This window comes from Chrysemys picta, chromosome 22 (genome assembly GCF_011386835.1).
Source record: "Chrysemys picta bellii isolate R12L10 chromosome 22, ASM1138683v2, whole genome shotgun sequence".
Lineage (NCBI taxonomy): Eukaryota > Metazoa > Chordata > Testudines > Emydidae > Chrysemys > Chrysemys picta.
Window position 1 is genome coordinate 19802382 of NC_088812.1, and position 20839 is coordinate 19823220.

General features: G+C 53.6%; 1 protein-coding gene across 7 annotated transcripts in view; it reads left to right on the forward strand.

The window, feature by feature from the left end:
• The first annotated feature begins 372 nt into the window (after nt 1-372).
• PDE1B (phosphodiesterase 1B) overlaps nt 373-20839 on the forward strand; it is a 147745-nt gene continuing 127278 nt past the window's right edge. For 2 of the 7 annotated variants that reach the window (XM_042858929.2, XM_065576065.1), the window contains exons 1-2: nt 621-748; nt 1159-1295. In XM_042858929.2, coding sequence (XP_042714863.1) covers nt 1171-1295 — 125 coding nt within the window. In that variant the 5' untranslated portion in view covers nt 621-748; nt 1159-1170. Of the gene's footprint in view, nt 491-620; nt 749-814; nt 1030-1158; nt 1296-20839 lie in introns of those variants that run through there. The other 5 variants (XM_042858930.2, XM_065576064.1, XM_065576063.1 and 2 more) reach the window with 5 other exon arrangements.

The following is a 20839-nucleotide window of genomic DNA, read 5'->3' on the forward strand; positions in this document are numbered from 1 at the left end:
ATGGTATGGGGGGGGGAGGGGGAAGAGGCTCATCTGAGTTGGTCTCTCTTGCAGGCTATGTCTACACCGCAGAAAGAGGTGTTCCTCAGCTCCGTTAAGCCAGCGGTGGAGACGGGTTAACAGCTGAGGTTAAAACCTGGGGGGAACTGGGTTCGGGACTCCTCTGCAGACTAGAGCTGTGGCGGGGCTCAGCTTCCCCTAGCAACAGGCGGAGGCCTCCGCACTCATTCCATGTGCGGGCTGACCCCAGCTCTCCGGGGAGACGCACGGAGCGCACCTGCCCCAACCCCTGCCCTGGCGGTGCGGCCGCGATCCGAGAAGGAGGGGGAAGCCCAGCCACCCTCCGGCTCTGCACCATTCGCGGGGTCCCACTTATTTAAAGTTACAGCCTCCCTAATTTCCTCTGGGAATCCGGGAAGTCAGGGAGGGGCCGGGGTCGAGGAGCCAGCGCTGTCCAGGCAGCAGAATCGCCTGGTTAATAATGCAGCAGGTTCGGGTTTAAACGAGCTTTTCTTGTCTCCCTCCTCCGTGCCAGGGTCCATCTACAGAGGGGCCCCGGTACCTTGGCACCCACCGGATGCCATTTTAGCTTCATCTCCAAACGCCAGGCGCCTGCAGTCCCTGGCGGAACAGCGGTTGGCAGGGAAGGCGCAGCCGGAGCTCGCGTTCGCGGGGCCGGGACCGGGGATGTCCTGCCCGGCCAGCCCCCGCGGCGGTGCAAGAGGCTGAGCGAGCTGCGTCTCCGCCGGTACCTTGGCGGGGGGAGGCGCTCCCAGCTGCCCGGATTGGGGCGGGGAGCCCCTCCCGGCCGGGAGCGCTGGCAGAGGGGGTGGGCTCGCCCAGGCGCTCCGGAGAGAGGCCATTATCTGGCAAGCGGGCGGGACCGGCGGCGCCTGGCTGAGCCAGGCTGCTCCGCTGTGCGCACATTCCGGGCGCTGCTTCTCCGGCTCCCCGGCCCTTGCGCAGGCACCTGGCAGCAGGGGCGGCGGGGTCGCCAGGGCTGAGCGCAGGACGCGCCCACCGACTCGGGTAACTGGCCGCAGGAAGCAGGGGCCAGCGGCTCCGGGCGCGGGGGGAGCCGGGGCACGCACGGGGAGCCGGGGCGGTGGGGTGGCAGCTGCCCGCCGGCTCTCACGGTCTCTCTCCCCCGCGCTGCAGAGGGAGCAGGAGATGGACGCTCCGCGGAGCCCCCCGCAGCTGGACCGGGACCTGCTGGAGTCCCCCGAGGGCTGCCCGTCCCCGCTGGAGCTCAAGTCCGCCCCCAGCAAGAAGATGTGGGTCAAGCTGCGGGCGCTGTGAGTAATCCCGGCCTGGCAGAGCAGGGACCCCTGCCCTCCACTGCGTCCTGCGCCCCGGAAACCCCTTCCCTCTCCCTGGGGCTCTGCCCGCCCCCTTCGTCCTGCGTCCCCGAGACCCCTTCCCTCTCCCTGGGGCTCTGCCCTCCCCCCTGCGTCCCCGAGACCCCTTCCCTCTCCCTGGGGCCCTGCCCCCCACTGCGTCCTGCGCCCCGGAGACCCCTTCCCTCTCCCTGGGGCCCTGCCCCTCACTTCGCCCTGTGCCCTGGAGACCCCTTCCCTCTCCCTGGGGCCCTGCCCCCCACTGCGTCCTGCGCCCCGGAGACCCTTTCCCTCTCCCTGGGGCCATGCCCTCCACTGCGTCCGAGGGACCCCTTCCCTCTCCCTGGGGCCCTGCCCCCCACTGCCCCCAGGGATGTCTTCCTTCTTCCCAGGGGCTCCTACATCCCCTTCCCCACTGGGTGTCCCACGCCCCTCTCCTCTTACTCCTTCCCTGGACCTCCCTGTGCCCCAGGGACCCCTATCCCATTTCCCTCTTCCCCCCAGGTTTTCCTGCTCCCGGTCTCCCCCGTTACCCCCATGCACCTAGTCTTCCTCCCTCCACCATGGGCATCTGGTCCCCCCCTGGTGCTGACACTACATTTATATTGGGGGTGGTTTTTAGGGGGGAAGATTTGTCTCCTTCCCTAGTTTAAGGACCCCTGTAAACATGGGCCTGTATGGTGTGTGTGTGGGGGGGGGCTGTGATAAACTGAGCTCTGGGGGGGGGGGGCAATGACAGAAGGGGCAATGCCACTGCTTGATTTATTGCAGAACCATGTGCTTTGCCCAGTCTATTGAGTCAGTGCATCCAGTTCTCTATTGTCATCTGACGGGAGGCCCTAGATTCAGAGGCTAATTATTATGCAGCGCCTGTGCAATTAATACCCTTGCTGAACGTTCTTGTGCTGGCCTGGAGAGCCGGGTTTAAAGGGTGTCGAGCACTCTGTTAAGCCCAGCTTTGCATGGGAGAAGCTCTGTGTGTTGGCAGTTCAGGTAGGAGGTATTATTGTCTTTAAACAGCTGAGCAAATAGATCATCTTTGCTTTATGCAGCAAGCGTTCTGTCCTGAGCACGGGAAGCATGCTCCTTAATGAGCAGAGCACATCTTAGCACCTAGATGAAAGTGGCTAACACCTGTAAGATCTTAATAGATGCACTATGTTATCTGTCCTCAGCCCAGCTGCATACCTGAGAGAACACACACACATTCTTTCTGCATGGGCTGAGCTCTTGGGTTTTTCGATATTTAAATACCTGAAAAAGAGTAAAATCCAGGGTAAAAATATGTGCTTTTGAGAGGGCGAGTAAACAGTAAGATTAGAAAAATACACAGCAAAGCAGGAATTTCCAGTGCAGGGTGTTCTCCTGTTCCCATAGGAGACTAGGGGAGACTGTCAATAGGTAGAAAAACTCTGAAATATCTGTGGGTGCAGAATGTATTGGTAAGTGTGAGATGAAGGCGCTGAGCCTGAAGTGTGTTGCCCGTGATCTGGAGCGATTAGCCGCATCCCACAAGTCCTCATTAGGCATCCTGTTTACACTACAGAGGAGCAAAAATAATAGTTGCTCTTTGTTATGCCATCTCTGAAATCGTAGAATCCTAGACATGTAGGGCTGGAAGGGACCTGGAGAGGTTGTCTCGCCCAGCCCCTGCACTGAGTGTCACGGGATGGAGCGGGAGCTGTTTCAAGTGGCGATGTGGCCAGAGTTTCTTTTAAGACACCCCTGGGCGGCTGGCCTCTTTCTATTTGATGATGACTCAGGGCCCATCACCTGAAAGGAATATTTCCATAGCTGTGGAGGGAGCTAGTGAAATTGTGGGAAGAGGGGGGTGTCTGTGGCTCTCTTTACAGGCAGGCAGAAGTGCTGGGTTCAGGCTGGTGTGGGTCTTGGTTTGGATTGTATGTTACTTGTGAGTGTCTGCGTAGCAATGAGGGCTGCACAGAAGCTGGTCACGAATCCTGGCTTTTTAGCCCCAGCAATTACTGGTCTGAAGACGTGTCCCAGAAAGGGCCGATTCTGTCTTGTTCTTTAGGTTTAGAAAGCTTGTTGTCCAATTGGGGGGGGGGGGGAAGAGGGAGAGAAACGATAGCATGTGGTGTAGGTGATGCGACGGGAATAAATTTTAGCCTGATAATTATTATCTGCGTGTTTGGTGGCTATTTCCTGATAACTTGCAAGTGCTTGGGAAATCAGAAGAGGGACCTGAATTATCAAGCCAGGGGCACAGACCCTGCTGTGAGATCAGTGTGGGCCCCGGTCCCTACACCCTCCCATATGGAGTCCAGTTAGAATCTGCACAGGTGCATGGGTAGGCTGGGGTAGAGGGTCTGGGCCAGTAATTGTAACAATTATGACTTGTAATGGGTAGATCTAGTTAAGAAATTCATGAGACCTTTATGAGGGGTACAGCTGCTGCAGAACTCCCTTAGCCTCGTTCAGTGACAGTAATTAAACCTGCCTGCACTGTGGCTGATTGCTGCTCACCACAAGGTCTTAAACTAGTTTCACTGTCGGAATTTCACTGTCCCAAGAGCCCCGTCTCAGGATACGTTTCCTAATGAACAACTTGCCAGACAGAGTTTTCATTTCCTTTGGCACACGTCACCTTCATGTGAAAAAGGCAGCCTCCAAGTCGGGAGAGGGTATCAGTAATTATACCAGCTGTCCGTAACCCTCCGAGGGGCTGTGGTGTTCTCACTGTTAGTCTGGGACCAAGTTACAATTGGGATTGGAGAGGCCGTATGGACAGTCTCCTGGAAACACGTCTCCTAGTCCTGGGGTAGTCAACAGGCGGTCTGCGGGAAAAACCAGAGCACCAGACACTTTTGACCGGACTCAAAATCTTTTTATTTACTTATTATTATTATTATTATTATTATTTTCTCTGGAGCCTGGACCTTGACTATACCTTGACCAAGACCTTGACAAAAAATAATCGACTACCCCTGTAGTAAGAACAGGAGTGCTTGTGGCACCTTAGAGACTAACAAATTTATTAGTCTCTAAGGTGCCACAAGTACTCCTGTTCTTTTTGCGGATACAGACTAACACGGCTGCTACTCTGAAACCTACCCCTGTAGTAAGTTTCACTCTAGTCACTTCCTGTCTCCTGCTGGAGATCCCTTTGAAGGGAATATTTTGGATCTTTGCCCATGGTTAAGCTCCTCCACTATTGATACAGCATCTCACAGAGCCGTGCTGGGGCTGTGGGGAGCTTTTTTCTGTTCAGTGGCCAGCCCCAAGCTCAGTGCACCTTGGCCACCCCTAAAGTGCCAGGGCTAGGGCAGGGATGTGGCCCTTTCTTTTTGCTCCAGCCAGCCCAGCTGGGCCACTGGGGGAGCACTGAGCTGAGTTGCTCCACTGGCACATGCTCCCCCAGAGCTTAGTCACAGACCCTGTACGGGCTCCACTTAACCCCATCCCCATTTCCTGCAATGCAACCAATTCTCAAAGCCTGCCTGAGCATGCGCATGTGTGTGTGTTTAACCAGGGTGTGAAAAATTCCCTATATATCTGCTAATCAGGAACTTAAATTGACTAGCCAGAGGCTGTGAAAAATTCTCCCCTGCTCCTGTATATCCAGGGTGCAGGGCCTGGTGAGAAACTAAGTGGGCCCACACTACCACCTCATGGGTTTGTGTGTGTGTGCTGCTGTTTCACTGGGGTGTCAGGACTTCTGGTGAGTAGGTTCCATGTTTGAAGGTTCATGGGACACTTCCTTTGGATGCAAAACACTGGGGTTCAGAGTCCCTTGGGTTTGGATAAAGTCAAAAATTAACTGCAGGCGACAAGTTTCTCTTTTTGTGCTGGGGACCGATGGGCTCCTGTGTATAACTTTCAGAGGGGTAGCCGTGCTGTTAGTCTATCAGCAAAACCAGCGAGGAGTCCTCGTGGCACCTTAGAGGCTAACAAATTTATTTGGGCATAAGCTTTTGTGGGCTATAACTCACTTCATCAGATGCATGGAGCAAAAAATACAGTAGGTAGGTATAAATATACAGCACATGAAAAGATGGGAGTTGCCTTACCAAGTAGGGAGGCAAGTGTTAACGAGGCCAATTCAGTCAGGGTGGATGTGGCCCATTCCCAATAGCTGACAAGAAGGGGTGAATATCAACAGAGGGAAAATTACTTTTTGTAGTGTAACGAGCCCAATTCAATCAGGGTGGATGTGGGCACTGACCATCACCTACAGCCCCCAACTAAAACCTCACCAGTGCACCATCAGGGATCTACAACCTATCCTGGAGGATGATCCCTCACTCTCCCAGACCTTGGGAGACAGGCCAGTCCTCGCTTACAGATAGCTCCCCAACCTGAAGCAAATACTCACCAGCAACCACACAACAGAAACACTAACCCAGGAACCTATCCTTTGCAACAAAGCCCGTTCACATATCTATTCAAGGGACACCATCATAGGACCTAATCACATCAGCCACACCATCAGGGACTCGTTCACCTACACATCTACCAACGTGTTATATGCCATCATATGCCAGCAATGCCCCTCTGCCATGTACATTGGCCAAACCGGACAGTCTCTACGCAAAAGAATAAATGGACATAAATCATTGTAATATTCAAAAAACAGTAGGAGAGCACTTCAGTCTCCCTGGACACTCAATAACAGACTTAAAAGTGACCATTCTTCAACAAAAAAACTTCAAAAACAGACTTCAACGAGAAACTGCAGAACTGGAATTAATTTGCAAACTTGACACCATCAAATTAGGCCTGAATAAAGACTGGGAGTGGCTGGGTCACTACAAAAAGTAATTTTTTTTTTTTTTGCTCCTGTTTGCCCATCCAGCTCATACTCTGGGTTTGGCTGGTTGGTCGCTTGGGCTTGCCCTGGTGCAGGGACTCTCCCTGTGCCCTTCTGAGACTGACGTTTTGTTCTGTTGCTTCTCGGCCCCACAGGAGAACATTAATTGTTGGGGTTCCCAGAGTTTGGTAAAATCCACGTTGGATTTAATTTGGGTGGGAGGGGGTTAAACTGTAAGAGTCAAGGTGACTTTCGCCCTGTAGGGCACAAGGGCCTGGCTAGGGTAACTAGATGTCTCGATTTTATAGGGACAATCCCAATTTTTGGGTCTTTTTTTAATATAGGCTCCTATTACCCCCACCCCCTGTTCTGATTTTTCACACTTGCTGTCTGGTCACCCTGGGCCTGGCTCTCCGCTTTGATTCTCCCCTTCCCCTTCTTTTGGAGTTAAATCCACTCAGGCTGTTCTATCCAGCCCAGCATCTCCTTAGAGGTGGACTTGGGCTTGGATCTCTCTTCTGCTGGGATGAAGCCCCAGCCCAGGCTGGTGCTCAGAGCCCCACAACTCTCAGGTAATCAGTGAGTGGGAGCGTGAGACCTATTCTAGCGTGCCTAGTCGTGTTGCTCAGGCCCAGGGTCCCTACGCCCAGCACGCAGCTGGGCTGAAGCCTGACGGGGCTCATGTGGGAGAGGGAGGATTCTGTATTCAAACCAGAAGTTGTTTGGGAAAACACAGCCACACTATCAGGGGCACAGCAGGTTCCCATGTGAGCTGCTGGCTCAGGAGGCTGGTTAGCTGGGCCTAGGTCCAGGCAGACTCAGCCACTCCTTCCGTGGGGGGTTCAAAGCATTCCAATAAGGTGCATCCCCCTAATTTACTTCCCTTATGGTTTGTTGTTTTGCACATGGAGCTAAGACAGTAAAGTGCATGAACAGCATGTGCACCACCATGCCAGGGATCATTGAGGCTGCTCCCGGGATCCTGAGGGCAGCTTCTGAGCCCTGGGAGCGGGGCTTGTCATGTTCATGGCTCCCTGCACTTAGTCCCTGGTCAGGCGGGAGCTGCTCTCCTGAGCCCTGCAGTCCCACAGCTCTGTGCTGCTTCTCTCCTCTCTGTTGGGGCTGGAAAGGAGCTGTTCCCATTGCTCCAGCTGGACTGTTACAGCTGATCTAGTTGGTGCGGGTGTGCGCAGTTGTGTGGCTCTACAGGCCCCCCCAGGTGCTCCAGCCCTGTGGGTGGAGAGGATGTTGGAATAGATCAGAGTCCCAGGGTGTACAGTGCTGCTGAGAACAGGGTCCTTGTCTACGGAGCTGCATGTGCTTCCACACAGGAGCGGAGCAGGGAGATCCCGCTCCCGGCACCTGGTGGCGAAGTGGGAATGCTTTTCAGGTTGCAGCTGTGGGGAGCTGAGTCTTTTCCAGGGTCAGACCAATTTCAATAAAAGCAACAAATGAGATGTTAGGGTAAATCCCATCTCACTGGAACGGGAGCCAGTCAGAGAGCTGGAAACGGGTGCTGTTTATTCACAGGGAGTGGAGTTAGCCAGTGGAACATTTTACCAAGGAATGTGGCAGATTCTCCATCTCTCGGAGTCTCTTTCTAAAGGCTCTGCCCTGGCTCCGCCAGACATTCTTTCTCTCAAAGCAGAAATTACAGGGTGAAATCTTATTGATTGTGCTATATAGCAGATCAGACCAGATTAATAGATTTTAAGGCCAGAAGGGACTGTTCTGATGATCTAGTCCGACTTCCAGAGACTCTCACCCAGTGACTCCTGCCCCCAGCTGCATAACAGGCCCATCACAGTCATTGCTTCTGGCTTTAACATTGACAACTCTCTCCCTTGTCTTACTCAGTCCCTGGTTATTAGCCGCCCTGGGGCATGACCCTAGAACTCAAAAGGGAAATGCCGGTCATTTAGTTACTGCATCTCTAAGATTCGGTTGTAATGAACCTGTGGAGTGAGCATGTGTGAGTGCTCCGCTGCCCCATAACACATGGAATTGGAGCGATGTGTCAAAGGCCCCATACTGCCATAGCTGATGGAGATTCTCCTTTAGCTCAGGTGGCCGGCTTGTGAGCTCCAGCAGCAGGCAAGCTTGAGCTCTGTCCCTGGGGCTGTAAAGTTTCACGGAGCTGTGGTTTGTAGCACAGGGATGAACTGTGAAATGCGATGAAGCCATGGACTTCTTATAGTATATTAATTAATATGCAAAAGGGGCTTAAGGCACATCATGGAGTTGGCTCAGTCAGTAAAGACTTGTGCATTTAGAGAGAGAGGTTGTAGGGTTGATCCCAGTTGGCAACCTGCTGGGGAGGCTTTGGGTCTATATAACACCTGCTTTTTTTTTTTTTAAAACAGTTGCGGGGTTTTAACTCTATCATTCCTAAAAGGTAACACACCCTCAGCCCACCAGCTGTGCCGAACTTCACCGTAATGAAGCACTTTGCATAGGGATGTTTCTTGCTGCACAGTGTCTTTCTATCCCCACCAAAGTGCCTGAGAGCAGACCCCATTGGCATCAAGCCAAGATCACTAATGTGCATGATGCTGGCACCTCTTTTGGGGGAGCAGCTGTTGTGCCCAGCCTCCCAGCAGGGGTCGCAGCTGATGGCACAGGCAGCACGGAGGGGTAGGAGACTTGCAAAGCTGTGCAATAATTTCCTTGTTCTTTTAATTAGCGTATTGACAAATATAACAACATCTTTAATCCCTGGTTGCTCTGAGACGTCCTGATCTGCTGCAAAACGGAGATTCTGTGCTGCCTTAATTAGCCAGGGCACAAGAAGACTAACACAGGCTCTGCTCCCGGCTATTAAAATGATACAGTGGCTGTAGGCTCCCCAAGGTCGAGCAGAGGCAGGACTTGGCTGCGGTTGGGTGTTCCATGCTGGACACCGATGCACCCTGTAACTTCCAGATTCCTGCCTGGGGTCCTTGCACGTTCTCCCTGTATCCTGGCCTGGATTCGGCAGACGTGGATCAGGCTGGTGGCTGTGCTACTGTCCATGTCGGAGACCTAATCACACCCATCTGGTGTTGGGGCCAGTAACCCTCTCAGCTACCAAGAGACCAGCCATCCATTGGGAACAGTCCATGCCTGGAGCGATCCGTCCCAGGAGCAGCCAGGCAAGTGCAACCCAGTGGCTTGCAACTGCTGTGCCAGGCCTGTAGCATCCAATGGCTCCCATTGAAGCTGAATGTAATATAGATGAGGCCACTGTTAGCTCTGCAATTAACTGCTCTCTAAATTACCTGCTTGTTCCTTCCCTCTGTGGGCCAGATTTTCCAAAGAGCTCAGCCAGGGGAGGGATTCCCCAGTGCTCTCAATGGGAGCAGGTGGGCAGTTGGTGCTACTGGCTCTGCTGTGTCCGAGTGTCGAGTTCTGGGGGTGCCAGAGCAGCTCCGGAGACCAGCGGGAGCTGCAGGTGCGCAGCTCCTTGGCGAACCAGGCCAGAGGCTTATTAATACACATCTGTCTGGCTCCATGCCTGTAGGATGCGCAATAAGGCCCGGTCCCTGCTTTTCTTCGGGTCCCTGCCCCAAAGAGCTGTGCGATCATACAGAACTCCTCTCAGCTGGGCTGGGTAACCCTTGTTCCCCCCATGCTTCAGCCTGTAGGTTCCTTAAACAGGGCTGGACAAGAAGGGCAGAATTACTTTGCTTGCCAAGTCCTATCATGTTGATGTAATACAAATAGCAGCCTCTAGGTGGCGAGTAGCCGCTTCATAGTTAAGGCTGTTCAAACCCTAATTGTGAAAGTTCTGTGAAATGCATCTCTACAGTCAGATGGGTCTGGAAGCCACGGTGCTAGTTCTGGGCCGGGATGGAGTTTGTGATGCACATTTTTGGTCAAGTGGTTTCTGAGATTTCCGCCGATGCCCCCATGGCCTATGTTAGACATTTCACCTTTCTTACCACTCTCTTTGCAGGGGGTGGTAGAGCTGTGGTCAGTTCCACTCACACCTCCTGCCACTGGACTTGCTCCTGCCAAGATCTAGAGCCAGCTCCAAACCAACCCCAATAATGCAGCAGTGATTGGACTTTGGGGGTGGTGCTGCAGCGCCATGTGCAGGGAGAGAGAGACTGAAACCTGCCCCCACAAAATACCCTGTTGCCTAGGAGAAGGTGCACTGGGCTGGGTGCCAGCAGACTATGAGTTCAAAACTCCTCTTCTGACAACTGCTGTTAATATCTCTTCACCGCTCTTATTATTGACCAAAGCTGCCTCATTCTGCCCTGGGGGAAAGGGAGCTCTGCAACTCCATCCCACAGGGAGGAAATCCGGTTGAGCCTGCAGCCTTCGCTCCAGATTAACCAAGCTTTCTGTATGAAGAGCTGTGAATCAGTTTTCATTTCACAGTCAAGCAGGCAAGATGTGGAGTTGGGGGGAAGGGATTTGCTGGCCAGTGCTAAATTCACAAGTGCAATGAAAGGAGCTAGGGAAGGTGCTGGACATCAGTGAAGTCCAGTTAAAGGGCTGGTCTACACTGGGGGGGGATCGATCCAAGATACGCGAATAGCGTAGCTGAAGTCGAAGTATCTTGGATCGAATTACCTGGGGTCCAGATGGTGCGGAATTGATGGCCGCGGTTCCCCCGTCGACTGCGCTACCGCTGCTCGCTCTGGTGGAGTTCCGGAGTCGACGGTGAGCGCGTTCAGGGATCGATAGATCGCGTCTTAACAAGACGCGATCTATCGATCCCGGATAAAACGATTGCTACCCACCGATACGGCGGGTAGTGAAGACGTAACCAAAGACTCTGGTCGTGATTTGGAGTGTTAAGTAAAACCTAGCCCAGGCCTGCACAACTCGGAAAGCGGCGAGGGCCATATTACTCCAAAGAAAACAACTGAGGGCCGAAACCCGCTGGCCCCGCTGAAACACAATACACACCTCCCAAGCACTGCCCACCTCACGGAAACAAACCCTCGTTCCCCAGCGCCACCCCGCCGAAACAGCTGTGGGCCGAAAAGGAAGGTTTTGCGGAGGGGGGGGGGGGAAATGATACTTTTGTGACGAACTGGGACTGTTCTTACTGTGGTCTGTGAATGCTGACAGGGGAGTGTGGCTAGGATAGTCTGCATTGGGGGATGGGAGTCTGCCCGAAGGCGAATACCTGAGCGTGTAACATGAGAACCCAGGAAGGGGTTGGAGGCCAGGTGACACCTTGGCCCGGGAAACTGAACAAAGGCTGTGGGAGGGGTGGCTGAAGGGAGAGTCTTGGAAGCTGGGTGGTGAGATGGTTGGGAGGCAGAGATTGCTCTGACCTCCCAAGGGGGGCTGGGATGCCCTGGGACCCCCAGATGGACCTAACTGAGGGGGGCCCTGTTGTCTGTGCCTGCAAGACCTGTCTTGGACTGTATTCCTGTCATCCAAATAAACCTTCTGCTTTACTGGCTGGCTGAGAGTCATGGTGAATCGCAGGAAGCCGGGGGTGCAGGGCCCTGAGTCCCCCAATACTCCGTGACAACTTTATTAAGAATTTTTCAATTAAAGCGAACAATAAGACTGAGATCTTCCCCCTACTTTGTAATCAATTGCCCTGTTGAATGAATGAGGTGTGAATGAAAAAGAAATGGAAGGTAAGCACCTCCAGATAGCTGCAATCCTTGGAGCGGGGATGGGAGCCAGACCAAGGACAATCAAACTTGAAGAGCAGACATACTGACTGCCTCTGGGGTTAGAAGCAAGCACCTATCTTTGGGAACACCCTCTTTGCAGCATTGGGACAACTCCCAGCCCAGAGAAAAGCAGCAAAAAGGACCAATTTTTATGAGAGACAAGATCAGTAGAACAGGTCTGCCACCAACTCGCCGCTCGCCTCCTCAGCCCCCCTCCCCCGCTGTGGAGAGCCCAGGGTTGGGATAGCTGGAGCTGCGGGTGGGGTTGAGGCGCATAGGCAGAACTGGGGGGGGGGGGGGGAACCAGGTCTGGGGGTGGGGGGGGCGGGCTGTGGGTTGGGATTGAGGGGAACTGGCAGAGCTGTGTTAGTGAAGCTTTCGCGGCACCCACTAGCATGGTTTGGCTGCAGCTTGTTACCGGATTTAAGCATAAAATAGCATTCACCACTATATATATATTTAAAGAGAGAAACTGAAGTTAACTGAGTGACAACGCAGGCAGCTGGGAGGCGAATTATTTTTTCCTTTTAATCTTTGCATGAATTTCCTTGCTCGTGATCTGCACTTGCCTTTGAAACGAGAGGAGAATTTCTGATTGTGTTTCAGCATTTCCCGCCTACTGATCTAACACTAACTACAAAGCAGAGGCTGGTGCAGGAGCAGCCCTACAGGGGGGTTTAAAATGCCTGGATCTCGGGGGTGGGAAGAAATCTCTGGCTTGTATTGAAGCTAGAAAACTGCCCTTTCTCTGGAGACGGGCAGGCTGGAGGGGATGAGTCTTTGGTTCGTCAGTGCAGTTTCTTCTAGGCATCCACCGCCCGGTGGTGTCTGTGGGGTCGCCCTGTCTGAGATCCTGTTGACAGAACTGGGGAAGAGGGGGAGGGGATACCAGCTGTTTATTGGTACTTGCTTCTCTGTCTGCTCTGCATCCCTTGCAAACATTTGCCTGCACACTCCGTATGTTGCCAAGGGTTAAGTACATGTAGGATTGGGGAGGGGAAGGGGGGGAGCTCTCAGTAAAACAGATAAGTCACATCAAGGAGATATTGCTGGCCCCCTCCCCTAATATATTTCCATAAATCAAGTGGCCTGTCTATGCCCAGTTTAGCGAGGCAGCGGCACTCCACTCCCCTACGCTGCACAGTACTTACAGCTCCTGCCTTCCTGCCCTCATGTCCCTGGTTCCTTGCTGCCAGTCTCTGATGAGTCTGCCTCCTCCTTGCTGCTCGGCTGGCTCCTGACAGCTCCGGGAGATGCGCTGTAGTTGGCCGTTTTCTTTCTTTTCTAAAATGCCCCCTTCTTCCCCGCATAGGGACCACTTTAGTGTATTTTCTGCTGGAAGTTGATTTCCTCAAAGCTCGGGGCGATGCTCAGAGTTCTGGATCGTGGCCGATGGGAGGTGCTTGGGCCATGAATCGTTGGCTGTGTTAAAATGGCACCTCCCCAAGGACTGAATTTTCATCAGGGCTGTGGGTCCGGCCTCCCTTCTCTGGGGGTAGAGTTTGCAGGCACAGACCGGAATGGGAAGTGCCGATGGGAGCGCGGTGCCCCTCACGTGCTCAGGAGTCCCAGGCATTTGGGTTTGCACCCCCCATCACAGCCCCCAGAAGGGCCCATTACGAGCAGAAGGCCTCAGAACTTCCCCCAGCAATCCCGACAGTGACGAATATTTCCTCTGCACCTGCAGCTGAGGGTCTGCATAGGGGAGCTGTATGCCTTGGTGACCCATGCCTAAGAGCTAAAGGGTTGAGACCTCTGTTCCCATGGACCTTTCCCCCTTTCTCAGGGCATGGCTGGCGCAAGGACTCCTGGATGCTTTTCTTCGGGGCCGTGCCCTGCTTTGCTGTGTGTGTGACCTCTCTCCCTGTCCTCCGAATGGCTGTTATTGCCCCTTGGGAAGGGCTTTGAGATCAGAGGTGGAAAGAAGCTGGACTGGGCCAGACTTTCAAAAGTGCTCAGCTCCTATTGTTCTGAACTGGGAGATGGGGGAGAGGGAGTTCTCCATTGTTCCGAATGGCGGGGGAAGAGTTCTCCATTGTTCTGAATGGCGGGGGAGGAGTTCTCCACGTGAGTGTACTGTGAATATTCAGGTGCCAGCAATGGAAGGGAAAATGTGAGGGATCTTCCATCCCAACCAGCCTGCCTCTGGGTGTCAGCATGGCATGACCCCCTCAGCTCTCAGACGCCCTGACCATCTGTGGACTGCTTTGCTGATCCGCTGGGCAGTCGCTTCTCTGCCAGACCCATGCTGCATCCCCACCTCTCGCCTGGCAATGGCATCATGGCTCCCAACTTCTCTGAAACCCCTTCCCGGTGCCGTCTTCCCACGGTGGGCTAGCTGGGCTGCTGGGGTGAGGAGATGGGGGTGGGATGGAGGGGATTCTGCGCAGCCGGGCCAGCAGAGTGCTAGACTCAATGTGCCGCTGCTCTGTCTCTACTTTCCCTCTTCTCCGTGTGGCTGTTGGGATGATAACTCCGGTTTAAACGATGCTCACTGAGTGCCCAGCAGTCTGCTGGCCCATGCTGCCAGGGGGACTGGCCATCTGAGGTGCCCCCTTGCCCACTGCCCCCCAGACTCGGAGCTCTCACCCTGCCCACCCCCATGTCTAGGGAGGCAGTTCTGGGGTCCACTGACCCGTCTTAGCAAACACTCCCTGGAGGAGCTGGGGCAGGTGATTCCTGGCCTGCACCCTGCCCCGGTCACTCCATTGCTGGCTGCTCTGGGGCGGAGCTGGGCATTGCTAGCAGAGGGGCATGGCTATGTGCTGAGATGCACATTTTGAAACTGTTCTCTTGCTGAGTTTGTATCTAAATGAGGGCTGGAGGAGGGAGTGACCCACAGCAGGTGGCAGCACGGATGATGTGGGGACGGGCATGTGTGTCTGTCTGTGTGAAGCTGTCTAGTTTTATGCGATTTGCTAAGTGCTGAGAGATTAAGTAAAACAATAGCTAGCCCCACACTGAGATACAGGGCCGGCTCCAGCGTTTTTGCCGCCCCAAATGGCAAAAAAAAAAAAGCCGCGCTTGGCGGCAGCTCTACCGCCGCCTCTTCATTCTTTGGTGGCAATTTGGCGGCAGGTCCTTTCCTCTGAGAGGGATTGAGGAACCCACCGCCGAATTGCTGCCAAAGCGCCGGACGTGCCGCCCCTTTCCATTGGCCACCCCAAGCACCTGCTTCGTACGCTGGTGCCTGAAGCCAGCCCTGCTGAGATACCAACTGCTCCCACTGTGGGTATGGGAATGGATTGACACCCACTACCTGCTGGCTGGCCTGGTATCAGCAAGAGGGTCGCTGTTCTCGCTGAGATCTGTGCTAGAGACGGCACTGCCTGGGACTGCCTGCCCATGGGGTCGCCCTCCTGCATCCCCGCAGGCTTTCCAATCACAAGTTACCTCCCCGGGGCAAACTTGCCCCTGTCAAATGGGCTTGGCCGTTCGGTGGCCTTGTGCCCCGGCTGATATCAGACCCACCCCTGGGCCGTCACCAGCGACGGGGGCTGGGGGAAGCGGCTTCCCACCCCTAGGTTATTTTTGAGAGTTTAAAGAGAACAGGAGTACTTATGGCACCTTAGAGACTAACAAATGTAATTCTCCCTGTCTCAAACTGGGACAAAATGTACAAATCTTGAAAATATTTGTAAACCAATCCCCTCCCGAAAGAATTCCCATTTGGGTGAATGGAGACATTTTGGTTTGATTTCAACTTTTTTTTCCTTTTATCTTTTTTGTCTAATAAGCCTAAATTCAGAACAAAATGTCATTTTTGAATCAGGAAAGCTCAGATTATCTGTTTAGAAAATGTCAAATTGAAACATTTCAACAACGTCAAAACTCTTTCCCCATTTCTTTGAGGTGGGAGGTTCATCAGAGCCGACCCTGTTTCGACAACAGTTTTGGTTTCAACCAACCAACAATTTTCAATTAAAAATGTTTGACTGAAAAATTCACATGCAGTTCTAGCAGCGACCCTGTGGAGTGGGACCCCTGCGCTCTCATTGCCCTGGCAGGACAGAGCTGCTGGTGAGAATGGCTGGGCTGAAACCACTGCTGGTGACCTGGGGGCGGGGGACCTGGATGCACTGCAAACAGAAATGATTCAGTGGAAGAGCTGGTGGGCGCATGCTGGCTGACGTGAGTTGTGCTGTGAAAGGCCATTCGCTTTATGCAGAGACCCTCTTGCCCAGCCAGGACTGGCTCCAGGCACCAGCCTGGCAAGTAGGTGCTTGGGGCGGCCGCTCCGGAGAGGGGCGGCACGTCCAGGTATTCGGCGGCAATTCGGTGGATGGTCCCTCACTCCCGCTGGGAGCAAAGGACCTCCCCCTGAATTGCCGCCGCAGATCACGATCGCGGCTTTTTTTTTTTTTTTTGGCTGCTTGGGGTGGCCAAAACCCTGGAGCCGGCCCTGTGCCCAGCGTGGCACCCAGAGTGCGTCAGAGTTGGTGCTGCTTCCTGAGGTTGTGAAAACAAGTGTGTGGTGCTTTCCCCCCGCCCTTTTCCTCCTGTTAGCCCTGCCAGAGCAGCCCAGCTCAGGGGCGAGAGGCAGTGGGGCAGCCAGCGTCTCTTCCTCCTCGTGCATCATTGCCAGAAGGCAATGGGCCTGAACTGGTGTCTAGGGCGGGATTTGGCCTGTGGAGCCGTTATTCCTGGCGCGGAGAGAGCCCGGCGCCTCTTACCTTCCTGGCCGGGTTTGCAGGGCTGGTAGTGGAACCCCCCCTTCTCTCTGGCAAGGGAAGCGCGTGTGCTCACGAGGGGACGGAGCCTCCTCCCAAAGTCATTTTCACAGTCACGCAGTCTGCAGAGCGGAGCCACGCTCAAAAGCTTCCCAGCGCTCTGAAATTGGCATCTCCGTTTCCTTGCCGGCCCCGTCCCGCCTGTCTCACTCATCCCTTGAATCACTGCTGCGATCGGGGATGAACAAGGAGAAAGGAGAATTGGGGATGCGACACATGTGGCCAGAGGCCTTACGGGGCCCAGATGCGGTCCGGAGAGAGGATCTGGGGACTCTACAGCCTGCATTTGTTGCACTGGGTGCACTGCCTACATGCTACATCTATTAGAACCCCAAAGCTTGATTGGCCGAGTGCCCCCAGCGCCAGCAGGGCCAACGGGAATGGTGGGTGCTCACACCTCTAGAAATGACACCCTAAGTGACTATATGGGTGGGGATGTGGCAGGTTCTAGGCTGGTGCTGAGCTGCTACCTGGACAATATCGGCTCTCCATCCCTGGGCTTTACAAAGGAGGAGGGAATGGTTAGCCCCCTGGGACAGATAGAGAAACTGAGGCACGGGGAGGAGAAGGGACTTGGCCAAGGTTGCCAAGCAGCCTAGTGACAGAGCTGGGACTAGAAGGCAGGGCTCCTGAGTCCCAGTCCAGTGCGCTTTCCATTTGGCCACACCACCTCCCTTGGCCTGCTAGTACCATTACTGTCCTTTGGACTGCTGGACCTGCCTGGCTGCCTTTAACCTGGCTGGCTACATACTGAGCCTATCGCACCTGCTGCTCCCATGGGCACCCAGCTGATTCTCTGGCTTGGTGGAGCCTTGGCAGGTCAGACGCCCCTCCCCCGCAGTTCAGCCCTGGGTTTCTGCACGTCCAGAGCAGCCAGGATCATCTCTCTGGAGTTTCTAGCAGGGGGCACCCACTCGAGGCCAAACTAGAGACAAACCCGCCCCGCCCTTCCCCACAAGTGCAAAACCCTCCGAGGAGTTGGAGTGCGAGACAGGCAGCCTGGGTTCCATGCTCAGCTCTGCCACCGATTTAGTGATGGGCCTGATGTGGCTCCCATCGAGCCCACAGGGAGCTGGAGGAGACAGGGATGGAGTTTCGGGCAGGTCCCTTCCCCGTCTGTAAAATGGGGCTCTTGACACACACACACACACACACACACACCACAGACACACACACCTAATACCTGTGAAGTGCTGGGGAAAGGCTGAGGCTGAGACATGTTCCACCTGCCTGTTCATTGGAGATTCCCCCCTGCTCTCCCCTTCTTGGCAGCAGGCGCTGCTTGGAGACAGGTGTGTGTATAACAATAGATCCTTGATGAGAACTCCCATGCAGGCTGGAGAGGGAACAAATAATAAGCCAAGGCAACGCTTCCGACTAATGCGCCCTCCCCGTTAGGCCAACTCCCCAGCAGAGTCCGTGGGAGATCTCCCCTGCACTGTGGCACATGTCCGGTGAGGTGCACCTGTCTGCAAAATTCCCTCGGGGCTCCATGCAGGCTCAGGGGGCTACAAGATCAGAGCTGCTATCTCCTGGGTAACTTTCACTGCAATGGAGAAAGTAGAATGGGTGTGAAGTCTCTGTGTCAGATCGCAAGGCACCTGCTTCAATTGTATTAACAAAATGCCCAGCCTGAGTAAAGGGACTGGTGAAGGGGGAGAGTGGGGGCTGGTTGGAAATAGAACATATGCTCCTGATTGGTTGCTTCATGCTGGAGAAAAGTGACGGGTCAGTTTATGTAGATGTGAGCTCTTTGGTGCAGGGAGCAGCTCTGTGTTCTGTGTTTGTGCAGCACCTGGCACCATCTGGGGCCTGGTCCATGAGTGGAGCTTCTAGCAGCTACAGTTATACAAATAAATAATAATAATATAGAACTTGCCTGTCACGTTTCTCATCACGAAGCAGCAAGTAAGTACGTGAAGTACATGTTCACATGTGGGTGTTTTCTGCTTGTTCTTTCTTTAGAAATACAAGGTGCTGGTCTCTCCTGGATTTGCTAGAGGACCCATTGGATGTCTCAGAGATGTGGATTGTGAGCTGTGTAAAGGAAGGGGAGGATGGGTTTAATCTTTAACAAAGACGTCTTTTCTCCTAAGTGTTTCTCAGTCATTTGAATTAAATTAATAATAATAACCCCCAACCAAACCCTGATCCAAAGGTTTATAAAGAGAATGAAATAATAAAACCTGTCCTCTGAAATACTGGGTTTTTTTCTGATGTGGCTTATCACCTGTCGAGCTTTTCATGAAAAATGAGACCTGAACTTCGACACAGGTGAGGTTCTGGTCTCCCTGGACAAGAGCAGAGCTATTGCTTTGTTGGTGTAGCAGCAAATGCAGAGTAATGCTTTCTTGTCATGACTTATTTCTGTTTAATTAAAAAACAAACATGGAAATTAGTTGCCAAAAACTGTCATGGGCACTTTCAGTCTGCTCCATTAAAATGACGGAGTCGGGAACAGAAGCGAAGGTTCAAACAGAACTGTTTGTCAGGCTGTCCTGCAGATAGGTAGCATTTGATGTTCTTGGGGCTTGGTTTAAATGTATAGCTAATGCCTGGCTGTTTGTGGCATGCATCGGGTGTGGCTGAGTTAATGTTACCACTGGAGCCTTATCATTTGTGGCTCCTGACCAAGTTCCTCTTTTGATCTTTGTTTTGTTTTCCAACCAGTGAGCCTGATGCAGTGCCAGGCAGTGTTGGATGTGAACAGGGGTAATGTGAGAGCTGTGAACTAGAAGGGAGGTGAATGATGCCAGAGCCCCATCTCCAGTGAGTTATCTACTGGGCTGGGGAGGTGCAGCAGAGCACTGAAAGGAGAAACTGAAATTAACTGTACTGGGGCACCTGTGTAATCCATCCTGCAAAGGAGCTCTGCTCTCGCCTTTCCCATGGGGACTTGGGAACCCTTCATCACTTCTTTTGGTTCTCCCTAATCTGAACTCGTTCACCAGGCACTGGGATTTTCTCAGTGCCTTCTGGCCCTCATTTAATATTCCCGCATAAAGTAGCGTTAGGCTCAGCGGGACTGGCTCAGAATATCCCACTTATCTGCCCGTAACCCCCAGAGTGCCTACCGCTGGGGCTCTGGCACAACAGCAGCAATGAAACAGAATCTGGAAAAAGAAGTGAGGGATGTTTAAACAGGCGTGAAATAAATGGGAAGAGAAATGGTGGGGCTTGGGGGAGGGGTGGGGAGCTGACTGGGGTGGGGGAAGGAGGGTCAGCTGAGCAGCATCTTACTGAGCTGTAAAAATATTGAATAGCGCCAATGCACTGGAAAGAGCTAGGTTCCTGTAGATGGGGGAGTATCTGGTGTGCATGAGCCTTGCAGGCAGCCCTAAGCCCTATTGTACAGGGTTCCTGCTTATTTCCTGGAAACCTCGGCCCAACAGAGGACAAGCACAGCTTCAGGCAAATTTGCAAACAGCCTCATCTTCTCCTTGGCCCCGTGGTACAATCCTCTGCATGTTTCTGTCTCAGTCCCAGGCTGCCGGGGTGAGGGGCTGCAGGGAATGCTGGCCCCCAACTGGGCCTAGGGAAGGAGCAGATTCAAGGACCGCGCCGTGGTTCCAGATAGGAACTCTTCGGGCCAGGTGTTGTATGCAGCACAAAGGGCCGGGTTCAAAATCTTGGAGTTCCTCTTAAAATCTCAAAACAAAACGGTTGACTCTATGGGGGTGGGGGAGGGAACATAGAATAAACTTGGGAGAGCGAGCGACTAATAAACCAATGCCATCCGTTAGGTCAGACACCCCGCCTCCGGGGTATCTTAGCAGTCATGTGACTGTGATCCTCAGTCTTTCCCTCATGGTTGAGTGGCTAGTGAGGCAATATGTTCTAGCATCAGCTCCATCCCAGCTCTCCATTCAGTTTGTCAAGGCAGGCCCAGCTCCAACCCACTGGGAAAGGCTGGCTGGGTAGTCCGTAAGAGCTGACGTGCTGGGTAGAGACACCCTCACTAGAATCCCTCTGCTGCCTGCAGCTTCAGCCCAATCTGCCTCTGCATTGCCTGCTGCCTCCAGGCTATTTACTGTCTTGAAAGATCCCCCAGCTCTGTACTACAAATCATTGGCCTATAGGAACCTAAAACAACCCTTGCTACGAAGCAGATCCTTTCCCGCGGGAGTTGTTATCGGGCTCCTGTACCCTAGCGTGCCAGACCACCCCAGGCACACTGGATGCAGTTCTCTGTTCCTTTATTTTCTCCACGGGGCTAATAAAGCTTCATCAGCCCCAAACTTAAAACTGTACCAAACTTTTGCTCAGAATGACCTGAACAATCACGTACCAGAAATGGAAATGAGTCCTGGTCCCTGCTCACCAACAGATGTCAGCAGAGAGCTCCCTTCCCTATGGTACCTCCATCCATCCTGC